Raw genomic sequence first — 13,721 nt, 5'->3', positions numbered from 1 at the left:
AAGATGGCTCAGCTTTGATATCCCTACCTCTCTCTCCCCAGTGCTGCAATTACAGATGTGCACCATCATGGCTAGTTTATTCCATGCTAGGATGGAAGACAGGGCTTCATACGTGCTTGCATTTTGCCTACTAACATTCCTTCTCCCTTTTTCCTATTTATTTCGGTGAGGTCTGACTTTGTCCCCCAGTTGACCTTGAACTGGCTACTAGATCAGGCTGACCTTGAACTCACAGTGGCCTACCTGCCTCTGCCTTTTGATTGTTTTGACTCCTGTAATAAAGGCAGTGCACCACATCCGTCCTCCCCCAACCCTGCCTGATTAAAAACAACAACTCTAAAAACCAGTTTTCTAAATAATAACCTGGTTTCCCATAACACACAGATGTGTTCAGTTTTTCAGTTTTACATGTTTTCTGATTATCACTATGAAAATGATCTGGCATGTTTCAATACACTGTAGATATTCACCTTACTGACACAAACAATAATGATGGGATACAGGATCACTATATAATTAATGGTGAGCGATAGTAGCCATAGAGGTATATGCTGATGCCAACAAAACTCAGAAAAACTAGAACGCATCTCTAATGCTTGCTTAATCAAGTTACTGAAGTTTGAAAGGATTATGCTTCTTTTTAGTCTGAAACTCGTGTGTGTGTGTGTGTGTGTGTGTGTGTGTGTGTGTGTGTGTGTTGCTAGGGATCAAATCCAGTACATTTACATAAACTTTTTTAGAGCCATCTTAGGGGCCAGGTTGGTAGGAACATTTAAAGGCAAGCACAGAACTTTCCCTAGATAACCCTTCCCTCACAAACAGCTGTTCTGTTTTCACACCCTCACCCTCCCTTCCCCAAAACTGGTCTGCTCTTTTGTCACAACTCAAGAATTTCTACTGACTTATTATTGTCATTCATAATTCAGTTTTGATCATAGCTGCAGCCTAACTGGGTTGAGACAAGGTTAATGGCATGTACCCACTACCTAGTACACACAAAGGAATTCAGTCATCACACAAATCTCTTTGCGCCACTCCAAGCCCTAAGAACCCTCCCCTTCTGACTGCCGTAATTTTCCTAGTCCAGATATCCAACAGCGGGAGTCATACAGCATAGCCTTTTCCACAGTTCTCCTTTACTTGATCATATGCATCCAAGTTTCTGTTTTTCTGTGGTTCATAGCTAATGTCTTTCTAGCACTGAATGAGATTCCACTGCTTGCATGTACCAGTTTATTAATCCACTTGCCAACTATTTCTTCTTTCATGAGTTGTGGCCAAACCGCCTTTGAAGGAGTTGGTTTGTTCCAAGGTCATCAAACTTCTGGGCCTACAGCTGTCATCCTTTTCTTTATAATCTTTTTCATGTTCGCAGGCTCAGCAGCAACATCGTCTCTTTCATCACTAAAGTTAAGCATCTGTGTCCTTTCTAGTTTTTATTTTTCCAGGCTAGAGATTTGTTGAGCTATTTATTATTTCCAAGAACCAGCTTTTCCGTTGACTTTTGTTTTCAATTTACTGAATTCCTATTATTTTCACTTGTTTACTCTGAATATAATTTTTCTTTCCTTTTGTTAATTCTAGATTTAACTTGCTTTGCTCTTCTTCCTGACTTCAGAGGCAATGTCTGACTTTGTAGCCAGGCTGATCGCAAACTCACACTCCTCCTGAGTCACCTTCCCACGTGAATGCCTCTACAATGTGACATCACACTTAATCCTGCTTTGCCTCTGTTATAATGCATATACTACATGCTTTAAATTTCCTCTAACCCACACTACACTGCCTCCCACATATTTTTGGAAGTTGTTTTTATTTAGTTCAAATAATATAAAATTCTCATTTTTTATATTTTTGTCATATGTGTTATATAGAAGCATATTGTATAATCTATACAGATTTGAAGATTGTCTAATTACCTTTCCATTTTAACCTTCAACTCTTTTCTACCCCAATAAGTTAGGGAAGGGCTTAAGAGTAGGCTGGAGTTGGGTTATTTCCCTTCTCCCATATGGAAGCCCAGAACCAACTAGAGTCCAGCAATCCCAATTGAGTTCCAATACTATTCGAGAAGCTTGGGCTCTGAATACATAGTTTCTCCTGATGCAGACCTTGCAAGGGGAAAAGACTGCTTCAGAGTATTGCAAAACTTTTCCTTTCTGCCCTTCTAGTATGTAGTGTGGGATCTCCAGCAAACTCCTGGAGGTACATCTCACAAGATTATAAGACATAACACTGGGTGCCAAGGAGATTGGAACTCTCAGAGTTGACTACATAGACCTCAGGTTTTTCTATGAAAGCACTGGTTCCCTTCCATTCACAAGTCTCTGCCTTGGTACTCAACCATGGGACAGCTGTTTGGCTGCTGTCCCCCCTCCAAATGGTTTTTCCATCTGTGGTGCTGAGGATTGGGCCAGGGCCTTGCGCAGTGTTTCTCCTGGGCGAACACTCCTATCAGCTTTGCATCTGTTCTTCCAGCAGAGCTTCTCAAACACAACCCTGGAAACTGAAAGGTCAACTTCGTTTTTAAACCAGAGCTGGAATCCACACGCAGTACAATCTGTCCTTGCAGGCATGCCTTTCCATACATTTTGTATCCATGTAAACAATACCATCACCAAAATACATAATATCTCTAGCATCCCTCCAAGTCCCTTATCAATCTTTGCAGCCAACCCACTCCCACCAACATCATTGGTTCCTGGCAATTATCAAATTCAGTTTACTCTTTAGTAGGAACTGTCATAGAATAGAATGAAAAAGCATGAGTTTGAGATTATTCATGCTACTGACTGTATCAACATGGTTCCATGGTTAAGTAGCACTCTGTGTAACTGGAGGTTTCTTTCCCGCCTGCCAGTTCCCAAATAACCATTCTGAACCTTAATATTAACTACAAATGGTTTGGCTGATGGCTCAGGCTTCTTACTGGCTAGCTCTTCATATAAACTAACCCATTTCTAATAATCTATGTATGTCGATGTGCCCTGTAGTTTACAGGCAATGCTCTGGCATCTTACTTCTCCAGCAGCTGCTGGCATCTCTCCACTCTGCCTTCTTTCTCCCTGTATTCACTTTGGCTTTCCCAACTAGCTATATTCTGCCCTGCCATAGGTCTAAGCAACTTTATTCATCTCACAGTGTAGACAGAGAAAGACCATCTCACAGCAACTCTGTTCTATGGGTGTACCACAATCTGTTCAGCTGCTGATTCAGGAATTGGCTGACACTGGCACTATTCCTGATTTTTGGCAACTAGCAACAGATTCTACAAATGAGGTTTAGGTTGTTGTCTGGATCTGTATGTTGAATGTGATAAGAGACAGCCATATTAGTTCCGATCAAGGCTGCACTACTGGGCATTTCTGCCATCGATACATGAATTTCAGTTCCTGAATATACTTAGCAGTGTGTGTGCCTTCTGGGAGGCCTTTTTCCTTTTATTTAATGTAAGCCATTGTGAGTTGGAGAGATGGCTCAGTGGTTAAGAGTCCTTGCTACTCTTATAAATAACACTGGTTCAATTCCCAGCACCCACATGGGGTGTACAGCCATCTGTATCTCCAATTCCAGGGGATTTAATGCTCACTTCTGGCCTCCTTGGGCATCAGGAATTCTATATGCAGACAAAACACCCATATTTATCTATGAACCATTATTTTCCTTTCAGTAGAGATGTTGCCTGGGGAGTGGACAGCAAACTTTTTAAAAGTGAGATTCTACTTGGAGGAAGCAAGAAGCATGCTCACAAGTCTAGCAGGTTTGTTCCGAGAGTATCTGGGTTGTAAAGAAAGCACCGTAGATGCTGTGTGCATTGTACTTAATCTGAACAGCACCTGGAACCTGCCTTTCAGAGACTGACCTAAAACAACCCAAACTACTTTTTGCATTAACTTGCTTCCCTAAATTGCTTGGCAGAAGACAACTGAAATGCAATCTCAAATCTATCACTCCCTAACAATAACTAAAGTCCTCATGAAGAAGCACTGTGCCTGGCATTTAGGATTATTTATCTGCAACAGTCCACATTCCAAGAAAAAAAGACGTTTTTCTTCTTTAATAATTATGCAACAGGAAATTCTGACAGCAGGGCAGAAGGCAAAGATTTGTTCTTTTTAAATACCCACAGGCAGCAGCCATGTTAAAAAGTCTGCAAAATTCTGAGCCCAGGGCAGAGTTACTGATTAACCTAAGAGCCCTGGGGCATGGTTATAGATTAGATTTTACTAATCTTTAAAATATAAACAGAAGCAGCAATAACAGTAGTTTAAGAACATGGAAAAAAAAACTGGCTCCTAAAAAGCAGAAGGCTCTCAGATCCTGGGGGTGTCTACATGTGAGTGCAAATTGGCTTTTGGACAGGAAGGGTTTCTGCAAGGAAACCTGTCTCTGGTCACTGATGTGCTACTGGAAATGCTGGCTGAGACATCTCTACTGATACAAGGAGAAGCAAGCTTACTAAGAGTCGAGTCTTGAAGAGCATAGGATTTACATCAGACCAGCAAAAATGCTTCAGTCATTCATCCATCATTATATATTACCACTCAGAACTTACAACCTTTGACAGATAGTATGGCCCATTAATAGGTTTCCCAATGTTTGCCACGCCTAAGGATGGTTGGAGAATAGCTGAAGGATCCTATAAAGGTGTGACACCTGAGAAATAGTAGAATGAGGGTATGATAAATATCTGCATGCATGTCTGGGCTTTCTTATATGCACCCAGGATTTTATGAACAACACAGAATTCCTAAAAGATGTAATTGTTGGCCCTCAAAATTACAATAGGGAAAGTCAATCTATAAGAACTAGCCTAACAAAGCACTCTAAAGCTGAAAAAAAAATTTAACCCAAATAAAAAAGTCACTTGAGTATCATTATTATTGACTTGGGTTATAAAAGAAAAAAAATTCTGAAAAATTTTAACTAATTCATTCAGCAAATATTTGCTTTCTGGTGTCTCCTGTCACAAACCTTACATTGCATGTGGTGTGATGATTTCTCCAACACTGTCCTTTACTTATGTCTTTTGACAACCATTTACTCAAGATTATACTATTAATTACTGTGAAAGCCAAACCTCAGATTCAAGATTACTACCTTTATGAAGGCTTTGCTCCCTAAAGCTTTCAAGAAAAAAGAACTATTAAAATGACAATTTGCCTGACTCCTAAAGACACTGTTAGACTCTCAGCAATTCAGTTTAGATGTCAGGACTTCGCTACCTTCCTTATCTGCTCCATCGCGCACTACCTACCACTCCAGGCGGTCAGAAAAGGACCTGTTTTGCTTACACCACCAGTTCAGTTACCACAAGACACTTGCTATTTGTCATCACGCATACTTAAAGGAAACAATCAGTACAAATCTGCCCTCGCCTTCACAAAAGGGAATTACAGTGCAAAAGCAGAAAATCTGTACGGGTCAGAGATGCCATCTCCGTATCAGCTCCAAGGACATTAAGTACTCACCTCCACCCTGACTTCGGGAATTCCTATTAGATTAGGAAGGCACCACAACAAAATTGGGAAACTCCCCAATTCTCCCAAAGGCTGAATGCTCCCTCCCAATAACTTGAAGTTTCAAGCTACCAAATTTGCAAAGTCGACTGTATCATGCATGTGGATCTCTGTCCTAGGCTCTATCACCTACAAAGGTTAGCGTTCCATAGTGACAACCTACTGGACTTTGTTTCCACTTGCGGCAAAGAGGGTGTGACTCAAACTACTGGTCTGTCCCAGCGGGATAAATCCAATTGGAATCTTACTGAAGGTAGCCTGGTAGAACAAAAAAAAAAGAGAAAGTTGTACTGTTACAGTCAGAAAATCTGTGTGTCCTCTATGACAAAGCATAGGCCTGTGTCTCCCTCCTCATCTCCATGCCCCATCCCTATGCCAGTGAGCAGGTGCATTTCCTGAAGCAAAGCAGTCCACAGAAACACATGACTCAGAATTTAGAGGATACCCTTGGGTGCTCAGTAGCTGCAATTATTTGTATGAAACTGGGCTACGACAGCGAGTCTTACAGCTACTGGATCAATTAACCAGTGTGAGAGTCGCTAAGCTATCACACTACAGAAGACATATACAGACAAAATTCAACTAAAATATCTACTATTTCTACAGCGACCAGTGACAGGTGGCACTGCTTCATAAGCTACACCAAATACAAATAAGGCAAAGAGAGAAAGTCAAGTAGTGTCAGTTAATGACATACTAGGTGATTTAACTAAATATCACATATATAATAGTTACTTAAAGATTCTTAAAGACTATTTTCAATAAATTTCTAACAAAACTCTATAAGCCCACAACCCAGATTTAAGAATATTTCTCATTTTGTTTCTGATGTTTTAAGAAATAAATCGGATCTCAAAATTAAAATAAATAAATAAATAAGTAAATAAACAGGCAGAGAGACAGGTGAAATCCTTTGAGATTCTGTTCTCCTGCCTGCTCTCTGAGGAAATCATTACGCTAGGTTGGTATGACTCTTTCCCGACTACATTATTTTTTCTTACTACACACTTACATCCCAAATAACACACAGTGACGGTACTGTGTCCTGCATTCTAAAACCATGTAGAAATATATACCAGAAACTTACTTTGTAGTTAACATTTCTAAGATCTTAAGATGTAGATACTTATACATCTAGATCATTCCTGCATATGCATACACATTTTTCTGTGCACAGGTGTGTGGGGTGGTGTTGAGGATGCACAAAGGGGTCAGAGGGCAACTTCCCATCCTGCTCCCTGGGCAATGTCCACATTTTTCTGAGACAAGTCTCACCCATGGCTTGAAACGTGCAAAGTCGGCTCTCCTGGCCAGCCAGAACCGGGTTACCAGCAGCACTACCGACTACAACCAACTAATTTTATATGGATCCTGGAGAACAAACTCAGGTTCCCATGCTCTCCCTTAACTAAATAAGCCTAGTCCATTCATTTCAGTGCTATCTAGTTCCTCTTAGATGAACACATCACCATTAATTTATGAAAGATTTCCTTGAAGAAAAGATTCTACAGGAAATCTTTATTCAGTACAGACTACTGTTAAAAGGTACTGGGTACTCTAGATTACCAACACAGCAAGTCCACCATGGGTTCATGAGAGTGACCTATGACAGAGGAGTCAGTATTGCATCATCTGCTCAAAAATCCAGTCCCTTCACAATTGTACTGGACCGAAACTATAACACAAGAGTTGAGCATGGGCGTCTGTGCCTGGAATCCCAGAGACTCCAGAGACTGAGGCAGGAGAATCACAAGTTCAAGGCCAGCTTGGGCAACTTATCAGGACCATGTCTCAAAATAAAAACTAAATGAATTTAGTTAGCTGGAGGTGAAGTTCAGTGGTAAAGTGCTTACCCAGCATGCACAAAACCCTGGATTCAATCCGTAATACAGCATATATTTGTATGTGTATATTGATATATACATATATACATATAAATATATATATTATTTTTATACATTATATAAATATAATGTATAAATATAAATATGAATGCATGAATCATGAGGAGCAAAAGATAAAAGAATGACAGCAAGTAAATCATAAATTTATTGTTACAAGCTTACCTCATCTGTCCTTCGAAGGACTCCAGTAACAACCTATGAGTGTAAAAAAGTTATTATAAACAACATGCATTTCCTTTATCATAACAAAATTAGATTCAAATTTCATGGACCACAAACTTACTTATTTTCTTCCAGAAACAATGTTAAATGATGTCCTAGATCTTAAAAACACATCATTTTCTCAAATATAATCAAGGCTAAATTGGATCTTATTTTTAACCTAGAAGTAATAATAAAAATTAAGATAAATTACAAAAATTCCATATTACATTAGGAAAACTGTTTCAAGGTCTACAAAACATAGCTTTACTAATGTTTATATATTGTAGGTTCAATAGAAATCTGAGCTCTTTTCAATTACACAGAAAAGTCTATGTTACCCCTTTGAGATGCATAGACAAAAAGATGCCTTATTATATTCAGAAATCTATACTCAAGTGTTTCTTCCTACGGGCTAGGAAGACAAAGGGGCTAAACAAGTAGCATTCATCACTTCTTTATTTTATTTAATCCACTTCTGAGACAGGGTCTCATTAGGCAGCCTAGACTCACAGCATTCCTCTGGCCTCAGCCTCCTGGGTAACTGGTGTGAGCAGGTGTGAGCAGGTGTGAGCGGTCATCCCAACCCAATTCATTCTATAGCCAATGTCTACTTTAATGTCTAAGAGTGCACTAAATATACAAAATACTGTCTTTCTTTAAAAACATTTTGTAAAAATAAAGGTTGACACATCTCATCCCTTTATCTTGTCCCAGCTCACTGGGTTTCAGTATTAAATGGGCTGTCAGTGATCTACTTCATTCTTTGTAGATCAGAACAGAACTCTACACATCTCATTAGGAAGCTATAAAAACAACTACAAGATCGTTAGCAGAGACTTTTAAAAAAGAAGATTACTGAGGCTCAAATGACAGCCAAGTCAAACACAGGACAGTCTTTGCTGTTCCTTTCTGATCCCTGACAATGATGATGCAACCAAAGAGAGTTCAAAGGTAACAGTAATGTAGTGTGGGTGTACAGTACAGCCTCTGGTAAAACTGATGAACCTACATTAAAATTACAATCTAAACTTTATTGTTTAGATTGATGTTCACTCCATGCCGTGCACTTTACAGGTTTCAATAAACAGGTAATAACACCTAGACATCAGTATCAGCTCCAAAGTACTTTCATTGCCCTCAAAGGCCTGTGTGCTGACTGCGTATCCTCCTCTTCTCCCGACTTCAGGAAACCTCTCCACCTTTCTACTCTCTCTACACTTGCATGGCCACAAGTCAAACAGTTGAACTGTAAACTATGGTCTTTTCATGATTTCTTTCACTTAGTAATAAACACTATGTTTCCTCCAAGACTTGTCATAACAATAATTCTTTTTTTCTATGCTAAATAATCCATTACTTGGGTATGCAATTCTACTTACTCATGAACTAATTAAAAGGCACCTTTATTGCTTCCAAGTTTTGTCAATTATAAATAAAAATACTATAAACGTCCAAGTGCAGATATTTTTTTAATGTACAATAGCTGTGAACTCCTCTGCATAACTTCCAATGAGCACAATTGCTGGAGTATGTTCAGTTTTCTGGAAACCATTCACTTTTCATTTTGGTTATCCTGGATTTTGGTTACTCTGATATGTAAAGTGACTAAACCATTCAGCATTCCCACCATAAATGAATGACAGTCCCTACTGAACCACCCTCATCAGCATTCCAGTATTGCCTGTGTTCTGACGCTGGCCATTCTAATAGGTGTGACATGTGACTAAGGAGTAGTGATAATAATATTAGAACAAAGACAGGGCTAGGGATTACGCTCAGGAGTGAGAGCTTGCCCAGCATATAAGAGGTGTGTTCTCTAGCACTGGCTGCCAAACAACCAACCCTAAAAGCGACAGAAAACTAGAGAGACTCATACATCTGAACAAGCAGCACCTCGTCCTATAAACGCAGTACTAAGAGCTCCTTTCTACACAACAGGGATGACGTGAGTGGGCAGAGAGGTGTTTCCTTGGGAGACGCTGTCATCTGAGGAGACCTTGTCCTCAGTGAACCCGTGAGGCCATCACTGAGCTGCTGTACACCAGGCTGCACAGCATAACAGGTGCTGCCCGTCCGGACCCGTTCTGCTCCTGTCTTAGTCAGCGTCTGAGATCTAATCCTGCTGTGGAGTCCAAGATTAACTGCAACTCAAGATCTCCCACTTCATCCTAAGTGCCTACATTATGGAGCCTTGTTTGTTTTCTTTAATTTTGTCAAACAAAATTTATTGCATATAAACCCTTCTTTTTGCTGGGAAGAAGGTTTACCAAAATCAAGGAAGGAAAAGAACAGGAGCAAAGCTTAGGGCTGTATTAGTTGTGAGCAACAGCCCTAAAATAATGAACTCCAAAAGTTCTCTTAATTATTGTTGCCACTGTTCTAGAAGCTAATTTCCTTTTTTTTCTCCCCTTAAAAATGTTCCTGGATGGGGAGGGGAGGAGCCTACCTCTTGCAGTGTCCCATCTCCTCCAGCAACGATGATCACATCTGTGCTTTCCATCAGTTCCAAGAGCTTTTTGGCCTGCCCCTCATAATCTGTCTGAAATGTAAAAGAACGCTTTGGTAAATCTGTCACTGTAGGAACACAAGTTCAAAGGATGAAAAGGTGAGATACGTTCTCTAAAGTTTAAATTGACTCTGTTTTCTCAAGAAAATTCTATGAAAGCAACTAGGTTTGGATTTTTATACTTTTAGACTTTCTGAGTCAGGGTTATACTTCAGAAATGATCTACTCAGCTCCTTATTTTAAAAATAAATTCAAGCCCAATAACTTGCTTCAGTGGCACAGCTGGCCAGCAGCGGGCTCATTTCCAGTCCACTGTGGCTTCTGTGACTCTGGGGACAGGAAGTCAAGTGCACAGCAAACGGGGAAGCAGATGTAATGGAGGAGCACAGGCTGCAGAGCCCAGGAGACCATAGTAAGGTGCGTTTTAAAGTTCTCACAGAAGAGCACTTCACCTTCCCATTTTTATAAGAATGTTCATCTCAGATACACACATACACGTAAATGTACATTTCAGCCACCACCAGGTGGCATTGATATGTACGGCCCTGAAGACAAATGCTAAAAGATTAAAGGGCATAAAGCAAGTGCAATAGAAATATTACCTACACACTAGACACACCAGCAGGCCAAACCTAAACACTAAACACCAGACGGGATAAAACAGCTGCAGTATAATCTGAACTATCTGGTCCTTGTTCTCTTTTCCTAGCAGAGACCTCTGAAGATCACAGATCTCAGTTACTCACAGGAAGTGCCCCGCAGGCACACCAGACTATGTGCTACAGAGGGAGCTTTGGGAGGATCCCTGGGTGGCTTGCGGATGGGAGCTGGTCACCAGAGACCAGCAGATGATTTAGGGGTTAAACTGTGAGCTCCTCATCCTGACTTCCAGGGAAGGGAGAGGAGCCCAAGGATGAGCTCATTAATCAGGGATCAATGATTTCACCTGTGGTGTATGAAAGGAAATGGCCTTCAAAAGGGGTGGCACTGCTAGGAAGTGTGGTCTTGTTGGAGGAAATGTGTCACTGTCGGGGTGGGCTTTGAGGTCTTTTTCTCAAGCCTCACTCAGTGTGATAGTCAGTCTACTTCCTGTTGCTCTGAGTCAAGATGTAGGACTCTCAGCTCCATGTCTGCCTGTGTGCCACCATAATGGACCAAACCTCTGAACTGTAAGTGAGCCACCCTCAACTAAATGTTTTCTTTATAAGACTTGACTTGGTCACTATGTCACTATGTCTCCTCACAACAAGAGTAACTAGACATCATCCATGATGATCCACATAGGAACTCCTACACGTACATTTATATAAAGAGAAATTATGCAGAAACACAGTAAAATGTTAGTACTCTGCGTGAAGTAGGTAAATATATATGTATTATTTTTGTAAATCTTTTGCATATTTGAAATTTTTACCAAATGAAATTTAATATAAAGGATAAGAACTTAATTTTTCAAAGACTAATAGTTTCAATAAGAAAAAAATATTACTATTTCTACTAAAATTTCTTTCTAATGCCTATTTTCTGAATATGTGACATGAATAACATACTAGTTTTTTTATATAATTGCTGAGTATCTTATATTGGAAAAATTACAAAATGTAAAACAAAAGGCCACAGGCCTTTGATATTAAGGAGATGTTAAATTGGTTGGGTCTGAAGATGTCATTATAGGTACGAAGGAAACTGTCCTTCCTTATTAAAACATATATAGTCAAGTGTTTAGGGGAAAAAAATGTGAAAATGTCTTATTTACTTCGGAAAACTCAGCTACCCTGTGAGGATGGTTGGTGGAGACCACATGGGCCACACAACCTAACACGTTGTGAGTCACCTCAACCTAACATGTGAGTGAGGCCATCAAAAGGATGCTCTATCCAACCCACTAAGGATTCCTGAGGAGACCAACACAGACTGTTGACCAACAAGATCCTAATCAGGAAAGCAGTATCTGAGCCGAGACGCTGGGTACTAATGCACAGCTGGCAGAGAAATGGGCTCAAACATATATGCAGCTGGGCAGGAGAGGACTCAGTCCCTAAAGGCTGAGGTTCACATGCAAAATGTACCAACATTTATATGTAAATGTTTATGGAGCAAATTATCTTTAAACTATCTGTATTTATTACTTGAGAGTTAATCATCTCAAGATATAAACATAAAAAGCATAAAAAATTGTCTATAGGAATGGGAAAATGCACAAACATGATAGGAGATTTGCAACTCCCTGACAGGATAGCTTAAAGTTGTTATTCTCAATAAAAACAAAATAAAAAAATTAAAAAAGTGGGGAAGAGAAGATTTGTAGTACACAATGAACAGATTTGGATATAGGTCATAAACAGAACACAGTGTCTATCAGTTGATATGAATTACTCTTAGGCATACACAGAACACTCATAAAAACAGACACAAACACGAATCCCAATAAGCTTTAAGATCCTGAACTTATATAGAATATGTCTTTGACAACGATGCAGTTAATTCAGAAATCACTGACAAAATGATACTCACAAAAACTTAAATCTAGAAATTAAATAACTCGCAGGTCAAATAAAAATCATGATGGAAACGAGAATATAGTCAGAAATGATAATGAAAGAACTGTGTCAAAGGTCATAGGACATGGATACACAAACGAAACAGCAGAGTTTAGAGCTTTAAATACATACGGTCAGGGAGAAATAAAATCAACCAATGAGAGTGTCACAACAGAGAACAGCAAAAATCTAAATACATACATACAAACATAACTGAAGAAAATAATTTTTAAAGAAAGACAGAAATGAACCAACCTTTTCGGTGAGATCAGCAGGCAAACTTGGATTTTTCCTGAGATTAGAAGGAACTAACTAAACTGAAAGCCGTCCTGGAGACTACTGAGGGGTGAGGGACAACAACACAACAAAGCAGGCACAGCTAAGGTGCAGGGCAAAGTGGACACCACAAAAGCTACACAAAGTTAAGAGACGACAGGAGACATTATGGACAACTGGATGCCAACAGACATGAAGACCAAGGAAGAGAACGGATGCCCTGAAGAACGTCCACTGCCCAAGAGAAACAGAACTTCCGCACTTGCTGTATTATTTAGAAAGTCTGTCTCCCCTCAGCAAAGCTCCAGGCCCAGAGTTTATCAGAGAGTTTCATTAAATGATAGGGAACTACTATTTGGTCTTACACCATCAGCCTCAGGGCTCTCATCCCTAGACTGTGGCATATTATAGATGCTCATGAAAATGTCTTCTCCTTTCTCCTAACCCGAAAGGCAAACAACGGCAAGATCAGTCTAACAAGTTAGAAAAGAGAATTCAAAATTGCATGGCCAGTTATACGACATGACCTTCTAATCTCTAAGATGGTGCGGGAGAACTATCTGTATTCTGTCAATCATATTTTAATGAAACACTCATTGGCCAGGCAGGCAGTATAGGCAGGAAAGCCAGACAGGAAGTAGAGGTGGAGCAAAGAGACTGGGAATATTCTAGGAAGCAGGAAGCTCCCTCCACCATTCCTGCCCAGACCATCAAAGACGCAACTTGTGAGCTGACAGCTGAAAAAGGTACCAAGCCATATGGCTAACATAGA

The 13,721-nt window shown here is 39.9% G+C and overlaps 1 protein-coding gene across 2 annotated transcripts in view; it reads right to left on the bottom strand.

The window, feature by feature from the left end:
- Positions 1–13,721, bottom strand: part of LOC146889591 (acylglycerol kinase, mitochondrial) — an 81,369-nt gene that overhangs the window by 23,348 nt on the left and 44,300 nt on the right. For both annotated transcript variants that reach the window (XM_087901693.1, XM_087901694.1), the window contains 3 exons: positions 10,074–10,166; positions 7,586–7,618; positions 5,683–5,777 (listed from right to left, as the gene is read on the bottom strand). In XM_087901693.1, coding sequence (XP_087757819.1) covers positions 5,683–5,777; positions 7,586–7,618; positions 10,074–10,166 — 221 coding nt within the window. The remainder of the gene's footprint in view (positions 1–5,682; positions 5,778–7,585; positions 7,619–10,073; positions 10,167–13,721) is intronic.

The sequence above is a fragment of the Myodes glareolus genome, chromosome 25 (genome assembly GCF_982192425.1).
Source record: "Myodes glareolus chromosome 25, mMyoGla1.1, whole genome shotgun sequence".
In the NCBI taxonomy this organism is placed as follows: Eukaryota; Metazoa; Chordata; class Mammalia; order Rodentia; family Cricetidae; genus Myodes; species Myodes glareolus.
This window is presented reverse-complemented; position numbering and strand designations above follow the sequence as displayed.